This window comes from Herpailurus yagouaroundi, unplaced genomic scaffold (genome assembly GCF_014898765.1).
Source record: "Herpailurus yagouaroundi ecotype Mexico unplaced genomic scaffold, PumYag 198, whole genome shotgun sequence".
Classification (NCBI taxonomy): domain Eukaryota; kingdom Metazoa; phylum Chordata; class Mammalia; order Carnivora; family Felidae; genus Herpailurus; species Herpailurus yagouaroundi.
Genome location: NW_024412429.1, coordinates 16,604,547 through 16,626,150, shown reverse-complemented (window position 1 = coordinate 16,626,150; position 21,604 = coordinate 16,604,547). Strand labels below are relative to the sequence as shown.

The window sequence follows — 21,604 nt, the reverse complement described above, 5'->3', positions numbered from 1 at the left end:
AGATAATTATGACAATCAAGTTACCTGGAATGAATACTCTGAGCATTAAGGAACATGTGGAATTGCAGTTCTGCCCTTAATGCAAGAATCACACTGGTATTTTAGAAAAACCCAGAGGCAGAAATTCGTGTTGCTATCTGGTGGCTTTTATCCATTGAGCTATCCACTATATCAGAGGTGTATAGGGGAGAACCATTCTCCTCAAATACCTCGTGTTGTCTTTGAGATACGTAAATGTGTATTTCTTATAACTTCGACTCTGAAAAGTTTTTTTTCATTTGTTTTGTTTATATACAACTTTGAAGCTTTACCTAAGACTGGCCCTGTATTAAATGACTTTGCTGGCTGAAAGAATAACTTCTTGCTTATACTTTAGTGTCTCTGTTGGTTTCCCCTTTTTGAGAAATTCACAGGCAGTGAACCACGGAACCACATCATTTTAGTTATTCATTGGTCTTGAGCGTAACACATTCTCTTGATTTCCATGACTGTCCTGCCAAGGAACTCAGCCTAGATGTTTGAAGTCTAGAATAGCAATGAGCAGAACTCGGAAATCCTGATCACGCTTCAGCCCCCATCGTGCATAGGGCTCTGTCTTGCCTTGTAAAGCTCCCCGTGGGGGGTTGTGACCGGGAGTGGTCCCCTGTGGACTCATCAGTCGCCCGTGCACCATGTAAACATGGTCACAGGAAGCCTGGACTCTGCTTGCCATGGAAAGTGCTGCCTCAACCCTAAATCAGCCTGAGCAAGTTAGAGCCAAGAAGTGCTGCTTTGGATTCTAGCAGTGACATTCCAAAGGAGAGCAATTAAAATAATGGAAGTTTGAAGAGCAAACAAAGAAGAGCCAAGGAATTAAAGCTCTTTCACCTAGAAACAATTAGACAGAGACTTCTCATGATGTAAAATGTGTGAGAGCATATCTACGTGGGGCTGCGATAGCTTTTTTTTTTTCTTTTTCTTGAGGATGGCACAAGAAGAAATATTTTATGTTGATGGTTTTGAGGCTGACAGTACTTGGGGCTAGAAGCATCATTAGGACTCTGGGGTGCCTGGGGGGCTCAGTGAGTTAAGAGTCAGACCACTGATTTCAGCCCGGGTCATGGTCTCACAGGTCATGAGTTCGAGCTCCACATCGGCCTCTACGCTGACACTGCAGAGCCTGCCTGGGATTCTCTTTCTCCTTCTGCTCTGCCCCTCCCCTGCTCGTGTGCACACACAAACACGTGGTCTTTCTCTCTCTCTCTCTCTCTCTCTCAAAATAAATAAATACACTTGAAAAAAAAAAGAGGGGCGCCTGGGTGGCTCAGTCGGTTAAGCGGCCAACTTCGGCTCAGGTCATGATCTCACAGTTCATGAGTTCGAGCCCCGCGTCGGGCTCTGCACTGACAGCTCAGAGTCTGGAGCCTGCTTCTGATTCCGTGACTCCTCCTCTCTCTGCCCCTCTCCCACTCACGCTCTGTCTCTCAAAAATTAAAAAAAAAAAAAAATTTTTTTAAATACTTGTTCTATATTTAAAACAAAAGAATCATTAGCACTCCAAGGCCCTCAACATGTGTGTCCACCAGCACTACCTCCGGGTGTATCAAGGGTCAGGTGAACCAAGACCCTCCAGGCAGGTAGAACCGGCTTATTTTAGGATATTCATGGTCAAAAGACCCCTGACATGGGCCATCAGCAATGTTGGGCAGGTTCTCAGCAGGTGCTATATAATAGCCCAGTGTTTGGGTTTTGGTAAGAAGGAAGAGAGGTTATGGGAAAGAAAACAAAGCAGCACGTTAGCCAAATGCTAAGACAACCTGTCAGCATCTCTCACTCAAGGCGGAGGAAGCAGCTTTCGTGCTTTACAGCTTTGTGTCTGGGTGTTTCTGTGTATATGGGACATCAGCTACCCCAATATCTAGCGCACAGCGACTGTCTTACAACTGTTTTTCTTAACTCGTAACAATATGGTGTATTGATGAATGGAGGGGGAGAAAGACAACCTTGGAGTGTTATGCACCTCTCCCTTCACTATTATTGAATAAAGGTTGATAAAGCGGTAAATTTAAATCTTCCAGAGGAATCTCATGATCTAGAAGACTTCCAGATCATCATTGTCCAACTAAACTATAATGCAAACCCCCTATGTAATTCGTAATTTTCTTCTTAAATTTTTTTTTTCAACATTTATTTATTTTTGGGACAGAGAGAGACAGAGCATGAACGGGGGAGGGGCAGAGAGAGAGGGAGACACAGAATTGGAAACAGGCTCCAGGCTCTGAGCCATCCGCCCAGAGCCCGACGCGGGGCTCGAACTCCCGGACCGCGAGATCGTGACCTGGCTGAAGTCGGACGCTTAACCGACTGCGCCACCCAGGCGCCCCATGTAATTCGTAATTTTCTAGTAGCAAGGCTAAAAAAGGCAAAATGAGAGCAGTGAGAATCATTTTTAAAAGGTATTTTAGCTAACCCATTTTCCCCAAATATTATCGCGCCATGTAAGTCATGTAAAATTATTAATGTGGTATTTAGTCCTTTTTTGTTTCATACTAAACCTTCAACATCTGGTATATATTTTACACTTCCAACACATCTCCATTTGGAGCGGCTGCATTTCAAGCGGTCAATAGCCGCGTGCGGCTCCTGGCTATTGTGTTGAACAGTCAGCTCTGGAGATAAATATCAGTAGTCAGTTTGCTGTATCAGGAAGAATAGGCCAGACAGGGTGGAAATGTTAAATTATTTTGAGGGAGGTGAGAACAAGACGAGGCAGTTTTTATGAGGTCCATTTCCTTAGGTGTGGAAACTATAATTATCTTCTAAGCAGTGAATCAACATAAAAAATGTTATCCATTAGCAAATGTAGTCTCATATTTATACACCATTATATGACCTAGCATTAAGTGTTTCACTTCTGTCATTGGTAATTTTGGAAGGTGTTTAATTTGAGGTAGTAAACTTGGTTAAATACTACAGATACCGAATATCTCAAATATTCTCTTTGAAAAGAGCCCGGTTGGCAGTCTGAAGAATAGGTTGGCCCGGTGGCCTAGAACCCATAGCCTGGTATTAGAATATAAGAAGCCTTAACTGGAACAGGACCAATTCATGCTGCTATGTACCCGTGGGGCACCTGGGTGGCTCAGTTGGTTAAGCGTCCGACTTTGGCTCAGGTCATGATCAAGCATCCAACTTCATCTCAGGTCATGATCTTGTGGTTCGTGGGTTCGAGCCCCACATCGGGCTCTGTGCTGACAGCTCAGAGCCTAGAGCCTGCTTCAGGTTCTGTGTCTCCCTCTCTCTATGCCCCTCCCCAACTCACGCTCTGTCTCTGTCTCTCTCTCTCAAAAATAAACAATAAACATAAAAAAAAAAAAAAAAAGATGTATCCACGAAGGGACCTGTTGACCCGAGTTTCCCTATCTTTGAAAGAGTTAAAGGCACTGTCGTCCCTGGCAGCCCAGCATGGACTCCTCTGAAGCATCTGGCCACTTTTGTTCCCCTTTAATCCCTCAGTCCCGGTATTGGCGCATCAAAGTAAGTAAAGAAGTGAGTCTCTACTGTGTTCATTTTCACCAATACGGATAATGGATAGCTGCCAAGAGTTCCAGAACTGTTCAATGTAGTTTTCTATACCGGAGGGAAGGTGTGTCCAGTTATGGAGACTAGGTTGATCTGGACTTTTCCAGATGCCCTGGCTTACATGTACAGTATATCCAGCTTATTTCTGGCACGAAATCATTGTTGCCTCATTGGACCCTTGGGACCTTAAAGAATAATCATATACTGTACTTCCCAAGTTAGTGCCCATTTTTAAAGTGAGATCAACCTCATGGTTATGATTATGGTTAATCATATGATTACGATGGCTGCCATCATAAGGGGAAGAAAACCTTGATGAGTCTGCTTCTACTTCCAACTGCCCAGGACGTTATTAGCACCAGTCCCAAATGTGGGCAAGTGCCCTTTGCTGTAAGCACACCTAAATGCCTGGCTGATTCTTGGATTTTTGCCACACTCAAGTTGGATCAGGCTTTTTAGGGCAAGTGCATTTTAACTACCATAACCAATCCATGTTTTATAGGCCATAAAGTTGTCCTAGAACAAGCAGAAAGAATATTGCAAAAGCTTTAAAAATTTGTGGCAAGCTTATACCATGTGGTAGTGGTTATGCTGATAAATTACTCATTTCCTACGCATTTCTTACCATTTCTTCTTGTTGACCCAATTTAGTTCTTTTATTTTATATTTATAATATTCGCATTACACGTTGGCACTGATATTTGCTGTAAATATAAACTATCTAGAAAAACTCGGGATATTGAAGGATACAGAGTTGATGGGATTCTTTATATTCTAGAAATATTGCTACCAGCTGTTTGACAGTCTTTATTATGGAGTCAAACCAAATTCACGTTCCTTTTAAAAAATGATTATTAATCTAGATCCTTCTTACTAATGTATGGGTGTCTTGTTATAACCTTCTAAACATAGGTTGCACTCATATGTTTTCTAACAAAACCCGTACACATGGATCCTGCTGGTAAGGTCACCTGCCAAAATGAAGCAAATGTCTTCATTCAGCATGCTTTTTATTGCAAGGTATATTGTTCTGTAAACTTGGGATCTCATTAGGGGGAAACAGTGTTTGTCCTGCCTTCTTGCAAACAAAGAAGATTGGAACTTTGTGTGTTTCCCCAAGATATCTTCTGTGAGTTTCAATTTTGTGTAGGGCCTCAAGGTTTAAATGCTACATATATTAAATGACCTTTTGACTTTGCCATTAGATATTCTCTTCTTAATGCCATCTTCTAAACATTAACAGCCCCATTTCTTTAAAAATGCATAATTTTTCTCATAACCGAGTTTCTATATTACTTAATTGTATATTTACACTGCCGTGTTATCTAACTTTGGGGGGGGGGGGTGTTGTTTTAAATCAAAAAAACTCGGGGGGGCGCCTGGGTGGCTCAGTCGGTTAAGCGTCCCACTTCAGCTCAGGTCACGATCTCGCGGTCCGTGAGTGCGAGCCCCGCATCAGGCTCTGGGCTGATGGCTCAGAGCCTGGAGCCTGCTTCCGATTCTGTGTCTCCCTCTCTCTCTGCCCCTCCCCAGTTCATGCTCTGTCTCTCTCTGTCCCAAAAATAAATACACGTTAAAAAAAAAATTTAAAAAAAAAAAACAAATATACTCTGTCATAGCATAACTTCATATACACCCCAATTACGATGTCAACTTTCAAGTAGAGATTGAGGGAAATGTCGTGTTGAGAGCGGAAGTTTGAGGGAAGGTATGGGTCTTAATATTTTGGCTTTCCTTGCCCAGTATTAGAAAAGGCTTATCCACACAACATTTTTTCTTTCATGCTGTCTCCAAGTAAAATGTAAAATTGTCAGCATCTGTTAAATAGTGATGACTGCAGGAAGGTGGCTTAAACTGTTGTGGAATTAGAGTGCAATACTGAAAACGTAGAACAGTGTTGCATAAAATTCCGTAAGAATCATGTAGGGTGTGTTTGAAGTAAGAATCCCTCGTGATGCTTGTTAAAGCTATAGAGTCCCTATGCCCTGACCGCGGAGCCTTTAATTTAGTAAATCTGGGCGAATCCGCGTGTATGAGTTGTTCCAGGTGATCCCACTTTGCCGCGGTGGATGCAGTGCTTCTCGAGCTTTCCTGCGTACGCCAGTGGCATTGGCATCTTGTTAAAATGCAGAGGTCATGCCCCAGACTCTGCATTTCTCACCTGCTCCCAGCTGATGCTTTAGAAACTCAAACTTTGCAACTCAACCGCCCAAGGGCGCCTTTGCATTTCCTTCTATAAGGAATGCACCACCTTTCTACTTCTGACAGTATATACATTTGGGCGAGGCTTTAACCTCCTTTAAACCTTGTTTGATACAGTTTTAAAATACGTGCTCACCTTGTCCTTTTTCTTTCTTTTGTTCTTTCCTTCCCACCCCCGATGACTGTAGATGTGCACCAGTTAGGTCTTGAAGTGCCATCAGCTGTAGCAGAAATTCCAGATCCCAAGACCATAGCCAGGCATCCCCGCTCCCAGGAACTGAAGGCCATGGAGCTCTCTGACAGTGACCGCCCCGTCAGCTTCGGCTCCACGTCGTCCTCCGCCTCTTCCAGGGACAGCCATGGCTCCTTCGGCAGCAGAATGACCTTAGTTTCGAACAGCCACTTGGGCTTGTTTCACCAAGATAAGGAGGCCGGGGCCATAAAACTGGAGCTGATTCCGGCCAGGCCGTTTTCCAGCGGCGAGTTGCAGAGGGACAGCGCCGCCGGGCAACAGAACGCCGACGAGGGCGACGAAGGGCAGCCCCGGGCCCAGCGCAGAATGGAGGCCAACGGGGCGACCCAGCCGGGTGCGGAGTCGGCCACCAGCCCCAAGCTCCTCTATGTGGATAGGGTTGTCCAGGAAATTCTGGAGACCGAAAGGACTTACGTGCAAGACTTGAAAAGCATCGTGGAGGTAAGGCGCAGTTTTTCCTTCGGGTTTGGTCTTTCAAAGTTGGTCACGCAGGAGAAATATGCTTGCAAAATAAAGAGCAAAGCCAGGTATCAGAGATGCGTTGTCTCCCAAGATGCAGAAGTAGGGTGAGTGTTCCAACGATCGTAACTTAAGAGGAACCCAAAGGCCATACGCATTGTGTTAAAATCCTCTCGATAATTTGCATTAACGCGCTAATGATGTGTTAGAAGCAAGACTGCTGGGACCAGTGCACCCCCGGCGGGGGCGGGGGGGCCCGCCCGCCGGTGCATTATGGGAGTAGGGCCTAGACCAAAGAGCTCCAAGTGCTTCCCAGGTGCCAGAGCACTTTAAGTGCCCTGACCTGCAGATGTCTGGGGTAGTCTGACTGAGTCCTTCAGGCTATCTGCACCTTAATCACAATTATCTACTGGTGTCTGGGAGCTTCCCAGACTGGACTGATCCCTGTGTCCCGCCTCCAGAGACTGTGATTTCACGGGCCTGGGGTATGGCCCAGGCAGAGGGATTGTGGAAGATCCCCAAGAGATTCAGGCGAGCTTGGGAGCCTCTGTTCGATGCTATTCTCTATTGGCTGGTGTTGGGGGAAGGGGGTAGAGGGAAGGGAAAAACCGTGGGCTTTATCTTGTCTCAGGCATTTACTTTCTGGTCACTTTTATTACAAACAAGTTTGCTTAAATTCTTTGGCTCCGTGTGAATTGAGCTCAGCTTTATGGGCCAAACCACGTACTCTGGAGATTGAGTTATTAATTGACTTTGACTTATAGATCGTTTGGTTTTTTTTCTTGTTAATTTTTTTTAAATGTTTATTTTTGAGAGAGAGAGAGAATGTGTGCGTGCGAGCAGAGGAGGGGCAAAGAGAAGGAGACGGAGAATCAGAAGCAGGCTCTGCACCGTCAGTGCAGAACCCAATGTGGGGCTCAAACTCATGAACTGTGAGATCATGACCTGAGCCGAAGTCAGACGCTTAGCGACCTGAGCCGAAATCAGACGCGTAGCCACCTGAGCCGTCCAGGTGCCCCGATTTATAGATAGGTGTTTAAGGATAAAGTAAAAATTACCAGAGCAGCACAGATGTTAACTCCCTGTCAATTGATGATTAAAAATATTACTATTTCCAAGGCAAATTTATGTCATAAAGCTATAGCCACTTTCCTTCCTGGTAATATACCAAGTTCTTTCCTTTACTAATACCCACTTCCTGTTTTAGACTTTTTAACCTAAAATGTTTCGGAGTATAGGAGAATATTTGCTGAGGAGCACATTCTGCCCCGAATATATGCATTCTTAGAGCTTTAGAAGAAAATTCTGAGGCATAATTGTGTGTTGAGTTCCATAAATGACAGAACCAGACCCTGTCTACTAAAAATAGTTATGACATAACTTCCCGGTAAAAATAGAAAAATCAATTGATGCTCAACCAAAACAATATGTGATACCAAATGTAGAATACACCAGGCCAATTTCCTTTTTAATTTCAGCAATGATGTCATTTGTACTTGAGAAGAAATACCTGTGAAATTGCCAAAAATTTTGCAACCTCTCGGGAAAGTCATGGCTGTTGAAGCTTTCTTTGGTCTGTCCTTTTTCTTTTCTTTCTTGGAAATCTTTTCACCTGATCAAAATTCACAGACCAAGAAGGAAACCAGTAGTTACTGCACTGGTGTTCCAGGAACACTGCTATTTTTTCTGAGACTGGTTGATAAACTTTAGTGAGAGGAGATAGGTAAGATCTGAACACGAAAGGACCGATGAAGGCAGAATATTTCTTTTTAGTTTTTAATGTTTGTTTATTTTTGAGAGAGAGAGAGACAGAACACGAGCAGGGGAGGGGCAGAGAGAGGGAGACACAGATCCAAAGCAGGCTCCAGGCTCTGACCTGTCAGCACAGAGCCCCACATGGGGCTCAAACTCATGAACCGCAAGATCATGACCTGAGCCGAAGTTGGATGCTTAACTGCCTGAGCCACCCAGGCGCCCCTAGAATATTTGTTTCTAAGAAAGTTTCAGTAAAAGTTCTATTCCAAGCTGCCCAGAAGTTCTTGCCTTTTTTTTTTTTTTTTTTTTTTAAATCAGTGAATTAACCATGTTTTATACTAGGCTTTGGTGGAGTTTTTCTATAAAGATCCAGAGAGTAAATATTAGGCTTTCTGGGCCCTAAGGTCTCACAACTGCTCAGCTCTGCCATTGTAGCTCAAAAGCCGCCACAGGCACTATGTCAACGAATGGGTTTGGATTTTCCAGAAAAACTTTAGGGTCAGGCTTGATCCAGGGGCTGTCGTTTGCCAGCCCCTGTTTGAGGCTCTGAGCTTGTGCCTGTGTTTCATTAACTCTAAAATAAGGCTAATATCTACCCGCCACCCAGCATTAGTAGAAGAATGAGAAAATACATGAAGAGTTTGTACAACAGGATGTGGCACGTGGTGAGCAGTCAATACAAAGGAGACTGTCATCCTCACCGGCCTCCTCCAAATTTGCTGGGTGAGAGTGGTCGTCATTTAACCATACTGTGTCTTACCTAAAGTCTTTCCCAAAAATGAACAGATTAGTCCGTTTGCTGCAGCAGAAATTTAATGAGGGGAAAAAAAAAAAAAACCCTTTAAGCGGTGATTCCAGTATTATTGTTTTGAACGCAGTTGGATTGTTTCCGGTGAATCCACCTAAAATCTGAGGTAACACATAATTAGGGAAGGGGAAGGGTGCAGAAGGATGCTGGGAGGAAGGGCACTTGGGGAAGAAAAGTCCCGGACAAAGTGGGAGGCACCCAAACAGGAAGAAGTAAATGATGCTTTGTTCTGGAATTCACCAGAACGCTTTCACTTCCGTGCCCTTTCCACTTAGAAAAGGCCAGACCCCCTTTAGATGAGGGACTCCGTGTCACACAGCCTGCTCTTCACATACTTTTGCTAGGTGACTCCCTCTGTTTCTCCAGATGACAGTTTTCACAGAGCGGTTTAACTGAATGGTTAAGCTCATTGTATTTAGTTCTTTTCCTCAATGAAGAATAACCAATTTTTTTCCCACTTACAGCACCTCTGCCCAACAAAGACTCTGAAAATCGGTATTCTTTTAAGATACAGAGTCAGTCTGTTTTCCTCGATCCATTTCTATCTTCTTGTTATAATTCTGTAGCCGGCTTCTCTAATAATCCTCAATTTTTCACGTGCAGAATTTTAAAATGGGCAAAGGGCCGCTTGTTAACCACCTGCCAATACGAGTTCTCACCACACCTAAGGGGCAGAGCTTGTGACTTGGCTCCTTCTAAGCAAGAATTCTTTCTGGGGGGGAGGAAAAGTCCAAACATTTGTAGAGATACGCGTCAGTCACTTTTCAACCAGGCAGAAGCACCTTTCTGACTTTCTACACTCTGCGTTACTGATTCGCGTCTAACTAATGTGTTTCGACAGCCATCCTCGATGGCTTACTCATTTTTCCCTGTAAAATAGCACATTTTATCTGTATACCACATTCGTACATCATCCCCACAGCTCAGGTTTAGATTTGTTTTAGGATTTTTACAAATGGAAACATTTTTGGGAAAGATCGCTGATATACACATAGATTTCAGAGACATTAACACAGGGACGCCTGGCTGGCTCAGTCAGTGGGGCATGTAACTCTTGATCTTGGGGTTGTGAGGTCGCGCCCCACGCTGGGTGTAGAGGTTGCTTAAAAATATAATCTGGGGGCGCCTGGGTGCTTCAGTCAATTAAGTGCCTGACCTCGGCCTAGGTCATGATCTCACGGTTTGTGAGTTCGAGCCCCACATCGGGCTCTGTGCTGACAGGCTCCGAGCCTGGAGCCAGTTTCAAATTCTGTGTCTCCCTCTCTCTCTCTCTGCCCCTCCCCCACTCACACTCTGTTTTTCTCTCTCTCTCAAGAATAAATATTTAAAATAAAATTAAAAAAAAAAAAATCTTAGAGACGTTAACACAATGTACTTTGACCTGTTTAGCCTGGTCCCCAATATCCTCAGAGTGGCTTATTTCGGGGAAGATATCCTTCCAAACTTATTTAGGTAAAAGAATTCCCAGATGTTGGCTACACATTGCAAAGGTTATATGCCTTTCTTTCCCATATGTAGAGCGATTGTATTAATCCCAAATATATAGGTCTTTTTCCTTTCCCGTGCCAGCTAGAAATCCATTTCTGAATCCCTAGTTGCTTCCTGAAATTTTTAAAAATGCCATTGTACTTACTCCTGTTGCCCTCTCTTTCTAGCATTCCTGCCCAGATCCTTCGTTCCAAGCCCCCTGCCCCTCCCTCCCCACCGCAGCTTCTTTGCCTGACATCCTAGTCATCTAAGTTTGTACACTTGACATTTGAGAGAGAAAAAGAGGGAAAGAAAGGGACATGAGATCCAGACTCAAAAGAACAATGGAGCTGTACTTTCCACTTCTATATATGGCTTCTAATAGCATTCACAGGTAAAACGAGGTAATAAGAAAGCAAGTTTTAAAAGTTGAAAGTAAAGTAGCCACTGATACAATTTGTGGAGAGATAGAAATCTGTAGTTGGAAAGTAGACAGTAAGGGCCTCTTTTCATGTTTAATGGAGCCTTACAATGACTGAGAAGGAACTCTCATAGGTAGAGGGGGTTTCTTTAATCTTCCTAAATGATCTATAACAGAGCCTTTGAAAGCCTCGTAAGATTTGTCCCCAGATACAGTTTACGGCCTGTTTTAACCTTTTAGGAAAGTTTTTAAATAGTTCATAATGCTGTCCAGTTAGAAGTGAATTCCCTGCTACAGAATGTCACCTTTGAACTATAAGAGATGCTACATAATATCATCTTGGGGGCCATTGAGGACATACGTATTTAGTGGAAAAAATGAGTAAAATATTGAGTGTGACATCAGTTTATTTTTTTCTATCATATCCTAGAGAGCTACATTTTTTTTTCAAGCACCTTTGTCCACTGTGTTAAAAAGCCAGTAAGTGAGTATCACACCCATAATGTTTAAGACATAAAGAGCCGAAGCCTTAAGCATAGCTTTGTGGAGAGCATTCAGCATTGTTCAAAAGCTGTGGCTGAACAAGGATTAGAATGTTGATCCCCCACCTCCCAGCTCTTGTGTGTTTCAGTCTACAGAGACTCTTCCTTTAGTGCGTGATAGTGTAGACAGCATCAGGGTAGGTGGAGGAGAGAAGGAGGTTTTCACATGCTTGGTGGTGTGAAACACATTGAAAGATGCTCTGCGCGTTACCATAGCTTAGAAAAGAGGTTGCTCTTAGTAGTGGAGCACCACTTTATTTGGAAGGGATAACCTTCTTGCACTTAGGAAGCAAGCCTTCTCTCAAATCTGTGCAGAGGGAGAGGGAGAGGGAGAGCGGGAAGGAAGGAAGGAAGGAAGGAAAGAAGGAGAGAAGGCGAGAGGAAGGAAACCTGTTGACCAGGCCTGGGGAGTCTATAGTGCCTGTCCACCATTTACTCTGTCTAGAGACTTAGCTTAGAGACTTAGAACGGAATCGGAGTTAGCTTTTGTCCAGGGCCACCCCGTCCTCCAGGGCAACACTGTCAATTTAGCTGTGGTTTCTGATGAAGTCTGGCTTCCTATGGATCCTGTTGGAGAAACAAGACTGTTTGGTGTGGGAAGGGGCAGTTTGTGGCTCTACCACTCTCTTGCCTTAGCCATGGGAACAGGATTCTGTGTAGACATTCCCTGGGCCAGCCGTAACTGCTTAGGACACTGGAGAAGAGGAGAAAGGTTTCGAACCAAGGGAGAAGGCTAGTGAGAAGAGGTGAATTGTCATGGCTTTTAGTACCTTTTTATTTGCAGACGTCCTCACTGAATACTTTTCCTCCAGCCTAAATAACATTTATTATGCCGACACTTTTTATGAGGTCACATAAAGTTTTTTTCAATACTGGGGGAAATATGTGTTCAAGGCTGGGGTGTAGGACTTGGCTGGAATTGTTTTTAATGAAGGCTTGTTATGTGGGTGGATTTCATAAAGAACTTACACTATGGGATTTGGCACAATTTAATGTACTTTTTCTTTTACGTGGCATTGAGTACTTTTTTATTTGAATGTCTCTATTTGTTTTCCCCTCCAAGAGCTTTTATCATAATGACTGAATGAGATCTTTCTTAAAACCATTTAAGATCTCTGATAATTTAGAAGCAACCCTGTTAAATAGTTTTCTGCTCGTGTAGAAGCTATTCCTCAAATAGCATATCTGATCACTATACGTAATGAGCAGATCTCACTTGGACTACTCATTTCCGTATCTCTTTATGATTGTCGTTGTGTTGCTATCGTTGTTCTCATGCCCCCTCCCTCCCTACCCTATCTCCTTCTGCTCTCTTGCCCCCTCGACAATGACAGCAACCTAGAAGGTGGGAACACAGTGATTTTATTTCCACTTCGTTGCTTTTTTATCGAAGCATAATTGACCCACAATATTCTGTTAGTTTCGTGTGGACAACATAGTGATTTGGCATTTGTGTGCATTGGGACCTGACCACCACGGTAAGGGCATTTACCATCTGGCATCATACAAAGTTAATACAATATTATTGACTGGATTCCCTGCGGCGTCTATTACATCCTCATCACTTATTTCATAACTGGAAGTTTGTATCTCTTAATCCCCTTCACCCGTTTCGCACCCCACCCCGAACCCCATCCCCTCTGGCAACCACCACTCTGTTCTCTGTATCTGTGAGTCTTGGTCCGACTTGGTTTGGTTTGGTTTTTTAGATTCCACTTGTAAAAGTGACATCATACGGTACTTGTCTTTCTCCGACCGACGTATTTCACGTAGTCTAATACCCTCAAGGTCCGCCAATGGCAAGACCTCACTCTTCTTTCGTGGCTGAGTAGTGTTTCATTGTGTATGTATACCACTTCTTCACCCATTCATTTATCAGTGGTCGTTCAGTTTCCATATCTTGGCTATTGTGAATAATGCTTCCATAAACGTGGTGTAGGTATCTTACCAAATTAGTGTCTTCATTTTCTTTGGATAGATCCCTAGATGTGGAATTGCTGGATCATATGGTAGTTCTATTTGTAATTTGGGGGGGAAACTCCATAGTGCTTCCCACCGCGGCTGTACCAATTTGCGTTCTCATTGTGTGTCAGAGTTCCCTTTTATCCACACCCTTGCCAACGCTTGTTATTTCTTGTCTTTTTGATAATAGCCATTCTGACCAGTATGGGGTGATACCTCATTGAGGTTTTGATCTGCATTTCCCCGATGATTAGTGACGTTGAGCATCTTTTCATGTGCCTGTTGGCCATCTGGATGTCTTCTTTGAAATGTGTCTGTTCAGATCCTCTGCCCATTTCTTTATCAGATTGTTTGGCTCTGTGTTATTGAGTTGTATGAGTTCCTTATATATTTCGATATTAACCCCTTATTAGATATATCCTTTGCAAATATTTGTCCCACGCAATACATTGCCTTTTCGTTATGTTAATGGTTGCTTTTGCTTTCCAGAAGCTTTTTAGTCTGATGTGGTTCCATTTGGTTTCGTTTTTGTGTTTGTTTTGTGTTTTTATTTTATTGTATTTTTTTGCTTTTGTTGCCCTTATCTCAAGGGACAGATTAAAAAAAAAAAATTACCGAGACTGATGTCGAGCTTATCATTTATGTTTTCTTCTAAGTCTTACATTCAGGTCTTTAATCCATTTTGAGCTAATTGTTGTATATGGTGTAAGAATATGGTCTTGTTTCATTCTTTTGCATGTGGTTATCTACTCTTCCCCACAGTGTCAGTTGCAGAGGCTGTCTTTTCCCCTATTATATATTCTTGCTTCCTTTTGTGTAAGTTAATTAACCATAGATACGTAGGTTTTATTTCTGGGCTCTGTATTCTGTTCCATGGGTCTACGTGACTGTTTTGATTACCATACTATACTGTTTTGATTACAGTCATTTTGTAATATGGTTTGAAATCAGACCTTGTGACACCTCTGGCTTTTTATTTTTCTTTCTCAAGATTGATTTGGCTATTTGGGCTCCTTTGTGGTCCCATACCCATTTTAGAATCATTTGTTCTCTGAAAAATGCCACTGACATTTGATAGGGATTGCCGCGAATCTCTAGATGGCTTTAGGTAATACGGACATTTTAGCAATACTAATTCTTCCAATCCATGGGCGTGGAATCCCTTTCCATTTATTTGTGTCCTCCTCAATTTCAATATGGTGATTCTGAGCATTCATCTGTTCAACTCATTGTAATTTAACGTGGGAGGGAAGACCGAGACCTGGGTTGTCACTTTTTCCGAGTCCTAATGAGTTTGCCCATTTTGAAGGTGCTGTTCATTAGTGATCAGTCAGAAGGTATTAACAGTGAAACTGTTCAAGGTGGACGGCATTTTGTAAAAGCAAAGTGAGTCAAAGTTTGCGGAGTTGCTACACAAAAGCAGCTGTTGGCCATTCCCCAGAGCTCGTGTGTACTTCCTGCTACCAGTTCTCCTCTTTATGGTTAGATCTTGAGTCAAAACTTAGGAACATTATTTAAAATATCTATATTGATCAGATTCACCTGGGAGCATGGTAGGCCGTGACATCACCAATGTGACACCTTAAGCTTTGTGACCTCACTGGTTCCCAACGGCTGTAAACATACTATGTATCTAACACTTGTAAATTTTTTTTTTTTTTTTGAGAGAGAAAGAGAGAGAGGGCACAAGTGAGCAAGGGGCAGAGAGAGAGAGAGCGAGAGAAGTGGGGCTCGTGTTTTACCCAAAGTAGGGCTCGTTCATGTTCACCCAATATGGGACCTGAACTCAAGGACCATGAGATCATGACCTGAGCCGAAGTCAGATACTCAATGACTGAGATACCCAGGCACCCTAACACTTGTAAATTTTCTAAATATGTGCCTGGATAACAACAACAAAAACGCTAAAAAATAAACACTAACAGCGAGTAATATTTGAGTACTTACCACATATCAGGCACTGGCTTAAGCCCCATCCTCGCTCACAGCCCCATCACGTGGGTATTAGTATAATACCCCTGTTTTAGCGCAAGAATATTAAATGGACGAAGGGTAAAGTTAGTTATCCGAGGCCACATAGACAGATAGCGGTAGAGCTGAAACTGAAACCCAGTTTCACTCCAGAGTCCACTCCTTTTACTGCCGTAACGCGACACATGATATGCGTATTCCTAAAAATCGCTCACTGTGCAAAATCACGGGGGCGGGGGAAATAGGGCTTATAGGAAAAATGAGTTTTGAGCACAACACTCAAAAACGTCATCACTGATACATTAAAAAAAAGATTGGAATCTGAGAAGAATGAAGACACAGACTTAGACTTGTTCAATGGTTAAGAAATACAGGCCTGCTTAGTAAACCTGACCTTGAAGTTGTTCATGGAAGTCCCCTGGTTGCTACACCTGCCACCCTCTATACAAGAGGAAGAGAGAAAGGGAGCAGGAGAGAAAGAGTCAGAAAAAAGAACAATAAAAGAGGAAAAAGAACCAAGAACAGAGAGGGAAAATACAAGATAGGCTAAGAGGAAAGAGAAAAAATAGGAAACCATCTACAGGATTGCAGTTTAGGGGTTATTTTGAAAGATATTTTTAATATTTATTTATTATTATTTTTTTTTACATTTATTTATTTTTGAGAGAGAGAGAAAGACAGAGCACAAGTTGGGGAGGGGCAGAGAGAGAAGGAGACACAGAATCCGAAGCAGGCTCCAGGCTCTGAGCTGTCAGCCCAGAGCCCGACGCGGGGCTCAAAGTCACAACCCTCGAGACCATGACCTGAGCCGAAGTCGGACGCTTAACCGACTGAGGCGCCCAAGTGCCCCAAGGGATTCTTTTGAAGTCACCTGACACGGATGAGTGTGGCACATACTATGCGTGCAGGTGGACTGAGTTCTCTGGTAGGCATTCGAGGTGAGCGCACGTGTTTTTGTCTTCCTGTGCTGCTCTCTGGAACTGGGGACAATTTTCTGCATCCACCTAGTGTTTCTTATGGATGAGATCCTGCATAAGCCAAGGCAAAGTTAGGATATTTGAATTAAGTTCAAATTGTTCCCTTGTATATTAATCATGTGGGAACAAATTCATGTTTAAAATAAATGTTATGGGGCGCCTGGGTGGCGCAGTCGGTTAAGCGTCCGACTTCAGCCAGGTCACGATCTCTCGGTCAGTGAGTTCCAGCCCCGCGTCAGGCTCTGGGCTGATGGCTCAGAGCCTGGAGCCTGTTTCCGATTCTGTGTCTCCCTCTCTCTCTGCCCCTCCCCCGTTCATGCTCTGTCTCTCTCTGTCCCAAAAATAATAAACGTTAAAAAAAAAATTAAAAAAAAAAATAAATAAATGTTATAGCAGAACTGACTGTACTTATTCTTTGAATTATTATGACCTGTTACAAGTAAGCCTCCCCACCCCTTAGCTCAGAGCAAGAACAGTATTCCTGTTGTCAAAAAACACGGTCTTCCATTTATCTTAAATGAGACTAATAAAAACCAAGACAAATATCCTTAAGGCTCTTTTCGTTTCCACCTTTCAAGAAAAAATGGTTTGAAAGAATGTCAGTTTCTCGTAGCAGTTTGAGAGTTCACTCATGTTTCTGGAAACTAAAATAGATTTTTTTTTTTTTTACCCTAATCTCAACCCAACAAACGTGATTACTTATAACCACAAATAGTTGGAGGAACTTTTTCTTTTACTGGAAGGATTTGCACAGTTTGGTCAAATGTTCTTGCCTAGACTATAGCAGTTGGTGTTGATGGAACTCTTAGTACACCAAGGAGATTTGAGGGGTAAATATTAGCGTATTTCTGATGTTAACATTAGATGATGTTTTCCACCTACACTCGCAGATACAGCCAGACAACATAGTAAAGGAAAGTACAGCCTTACAATGTAATTGGCGGGGAGGGGAAAAAAATAGGAACTATCCTTTTCACAGACCTAACTGAGTGCTTTCATTTCTTCTGCATGACCAAGCACTTAGAAATACCTGCAACCGAAAAGTCCCTTCCCATCCTATTAGGCTTTTCATTTGAGGCAACATTTTGATTGTTAATGAAAAGGCATTTCAAAAACTTGAGTTAACTCAAGTGATTGAGTAGCTATTATTACTGGTCTGCTGAAGAAGTGCTCATATATTTCAAAGACCGCCTGTGGGCAAAATTCTCTTGAAGATTTGCTAAAACAGTTCCTGTTCAGTTGGGTTGGAACCAGGCTGCCTTTTGGATGTGTGCCATCTTGAATATTCAGTTCTAGTGAGTGGGTAGAAAATTCTAGAATTCGGGAAATGATGTTCTCCACAAACCAAGCTTCACTTGAGAGAAGTTGACCACAGCCAGAAATGTCGTCCCAAGATGCTTGCACCTTGTGAAACTAATCGCATAGAAGAATTTACCTGGATCATGAGATAAGCCTAACGCCTAGTGGAACCCTCTTTTAAACACCTAGAAAAGGAAGAGGTGGCTTGGGCCGATGCACAACTTGTCAGCCTGCATAACTTAGTTAACCGTTTTCCGGTCACTCATGTTTTGGCTTTCTCCTTTGTCCACCAAGACTACTTTGCCACTTATGGGGTATAAGCATTGTTCTGCACAGTAGCACTCGTGGACTTTTTTTTAAGTTAATTTATTTATTCTGAGCAGGAGAAGGGCGGGGAGAGAGAGAGAGCGAGAGTGAGCCCAAGCAGAGGAGGGGCAGAGGGAGAGGGAGAGAGAATCTCAAGCAGGCTCTGCACTGTCTGCACGTCAGAGCCTGATGTGGGGCTCGATCTCCCGAACCACAAGATCATGACCTGAGCTGAAATCAAGAGTCGGACGCTTACCCGACTCAGCCACTCAGGTGCCCCTCTCACAGAATTTTTTTAATCTCTTTTTTGAATTGTGGTAAAATATACCTAAAATGTAGCATTTTCACCATTTTAAGTGTAGAGTTCAATGGCATTGAACACATTTACACTGTTGTGCAACTATCACCACCATCCATCTCTAGAACTTTCCTGTCAACTGAAACTGTGTACCCCTTCAACAGTAACTCCCCATTCCCCCATCTCTCAGCCTCAGGCCACTGCCATTCTCTTTTCTGTCTCCATGAATTTGACACTGTAGGTACCCATATAAGTGGAACCATACAGTATTGGTCCCTCTGTGACTGTTTATCTCATTTAGCATCATATCTTCAAGGTTTATCTTTATTATATATAGTATGTGCCAGAACTTTCTTCCGTTTTTGTTACATAATAGTCTATGTAGACATTTCATTTATCACCCATCTGCTGATGACCCTTGACTCTTTTCAAATGTGTGGGATTTTTGATTAAGTAAAATCACACCAAATTACAGAGAACATTACAGAGAAAATAACTCTGTGAGGTCTGACTACAGATTCTGGAAGAGTTGTGGTGAGTTGGTAAGTTTTCTATTCCTAACCCTCCCCGTATCTGACACTTACTAGGCCATCTGTAAAAACCTGCTGAATGAATTATCTAGGTCTACCCCATCATTTTTATAGTTGAGGAAATGGAGATTCAGGGAAGCAAGTGATTTCTCCAGCTGGATGCAAATCCCTCGCTGTCACTACCTTTGATCTCAAGCCCTTACTGAACTTCCGTAACCTGCGGTCTCTTCATGTTAAAATGAAAGCATATCGCGTACTTCCTGGGACATTGTGCAGATCACATGAGGGCATGCCTGTAAGACGCCTGGCGCAGCGCTGGGACCACGCAAACCCTCAACAGCTGATAGCTCTTCAAACCCAGGCCCTGATGCTAAGTTTTGGAAGAGCCAGGACTGCATCCGGGTCCTGTCTCCCAGCCATTCCATTTAGCAACAACTGGAAAAAAACCCAGATGTATTGGGTGCCCCCTATATACCAATTAAGGAGAGTTCTCACATTCACACACACTTGTCGATTCGTTTCTGGAAACCTCTCACTTTTATTGCCCAGTTTCCTCTATCTCGGCCACTGGCCGGGGCAAAATTGACCTGGACGTGTGTGAGAAGTTTGCACCTTCTGTGGCTAGCCACCACATAGTTTAGGCTTGACCAGAGGGGTGACACAGAGGGGACGTGGCCACAGTTAGAGTCACCTCCTTGGCAACTTCTTGGGACAAGCCTAAAGTAACCTGTGAAATTGCCCTCTTCCCCCAGCACAGATACAGGTAGGCTTTGGAGGGTCTCCTCCAAGACCAGAGTGTGTGTCTGGGCTAGTCCACATGTGATAATAGTCTGGTTGGTTCTCTGGAATGCTTTTTTTCCCCGACTCCCATTCTGAAGCAGGAGCACGCTTTGAAGTTTCTGTCCTAATTTGGAAAAAAACGTAAAAAATAAAAAAAATCAGGTAAAGCAGGTTACTGATTAGGTGTGTAAATTTCCTTAATATTCCGACTTATCTAGAATGTTCAAAAACTACTTTTGGTAAGAAGATTCACCAGACGAAAACTCCTACTTTAAAAAAAAGTAAAACATAATAAAGATACCTTATGAGGAACGCGCAATTAAGTGGTCATCACCTAGATTTAGACCAAGGATAGTAAGCCTCATAAACAGGTTCAAAGGGGCTATTATTTGAGCAATTAAAAGCTATCACGTAGGAAATCTAGTTAGGAGGAGCAGGTTAAAAATAGGGAATTTTCTAAGGTAGAGGTTGCACTTTGCATCACCTGCGGAGGGGTTACTTTTCTTGTCCCAAGCGACACCCTGGGCTATTGAAATCCATTTTCCTGGAGATGGCCTCGGTTTTCCTAAAGCTCTCCAGATTCTAAACAGCAATGGATGTTGAGGTCCACAGCCCTAAAGGCATTTTTTGTCCATTGTTACAAAGGGAAAGCTCAACATTTAAAGACAGCACAAATTACCACTCCCCCCACCCAATCCCCTGTGAAAGACAACACAATGATGAGAAGCTAAAATCTGAGAACTGAATCCAAATCCTGACTCTTCCACTTCCTGTGTGATCTCGGACAAGTTACTGAACTTTTCTACGTCGGGTGTTTCACCTGTGAAATGGGAATAATAGGGTTGTTGTGAAAATAAGGCTTTCCGTGCAAAATGCTTAGCACAATGATAGACACATAGTAAGCATTCAAGTGAGAGTTATTATTATGTGATTACTAATATAATGGGTATTATTTGGTAAAGCCAATCATTTCAGGTAGGTTTTGAAGTGTCATCGATTGTTGTGTTTGGTAATCTATGTTAAGAGGTTATTTCTGAAAATCTAACTTTAGTGCAACCTAAAAAGGACAGGTCAAAAAAAAAAAAAAAGGTTATATCTTAGTGTGATTTTTTAGTTTACCTGACATACCTACAGGTAGCTGGGATTCATTTCCAATATAAAGGGCTGCAACGGTGGAAGGAAATTATTCTCAGAATCTTGGCTTGAGCTAGGTCAAACCGAGATCGATGTAACACGGCCAGAAGGTTGGCCTGGGCCCTGGGTCTGTAGCTGTGCACCCATGGGTGACCCACCAGCCTGACCTCAGCTTCATCCTCTATAAATGAATCTAATTCAAAAAGCTGAAATCTAAAGATGACTGGAGATCTCATCTCTTCCAGCCTCAGCTCTCAAGAATGTAACCAGGAAATAAGTAAGTCCTTTGAGCAGCCAAAATAGATTATTTCAAACGCCAAACAGTAACTCCTGTGTCTTTACCCCAGGAGAGGCTCCAGACTCTCACTAAGAGCCTATTTACCCTACATGTTTAAAATAAGCTTAATTATTTGGTCTCCTCACCCACAGCAAAGGGAGGGGTGGGGTGGATGCGACAGCACTAAGGCGCCAGAGGAAAGAACTCCTTAGTAGACGGACTAATGTAAGGCCACCTAGAACTCACCTCCGTGACCCTGGTGAATTTCACTTGTGAATCAGGGCATAACCAGGGTCTTTAGTAATGTGCCTGAATAGCAAGAAACAATTTTCCTTATGTTTGTTAGAGCATCTAAACTATATCATCTGATGCCTGGCCTTCGTAAACAAAGTGATTTTCTGATTAGAATAATTGACTTTTTCAGTGTTTTCCGCTGCTGTAAAATATCCATAACATGAAATTTACCACATGAGCCATTTTTAAGTGTGCAATTCAACGGCATTAAGCACATTCATAATGTGCCATCATTACCACTGCTCATTTCTAGAACTTTCTGGTCACTCCAGATAGAAATTCTGGATCCGTTCAGCAATAGCTCCCCA

General features: G+C 42.9%; 1 protein-coding gene across 6 annotated transcripts in view; it reads left to right on the top strand.

The window, feature by feature from the left end:
- PLEKHG1 (pleckstrin homology and RhoGEF domain containing G1) overlaps positions 1-21,604 on the top strand; it is a 178,744-nt gene that overhangs the window by 72,740 nt on the left and 84,400 nt on the right. For all 6 annotated transcript variants that reach the window (XM_040448902.1, XM_040448897.1, XM_040448898.1 and 3 more), the window contains exon 2: positions 5,952-6,457. In XM_040448902.1, coding sequence (XP_040304836.1) covers positions 6,050-6,457 — 408 coding nt within the window. In that variant the 5' untranslated portion in view covers positions 5,952-6,049. The remainder of the gene's footprint in view (positions 1-5,951; positions 6,458-21,604) is intronic.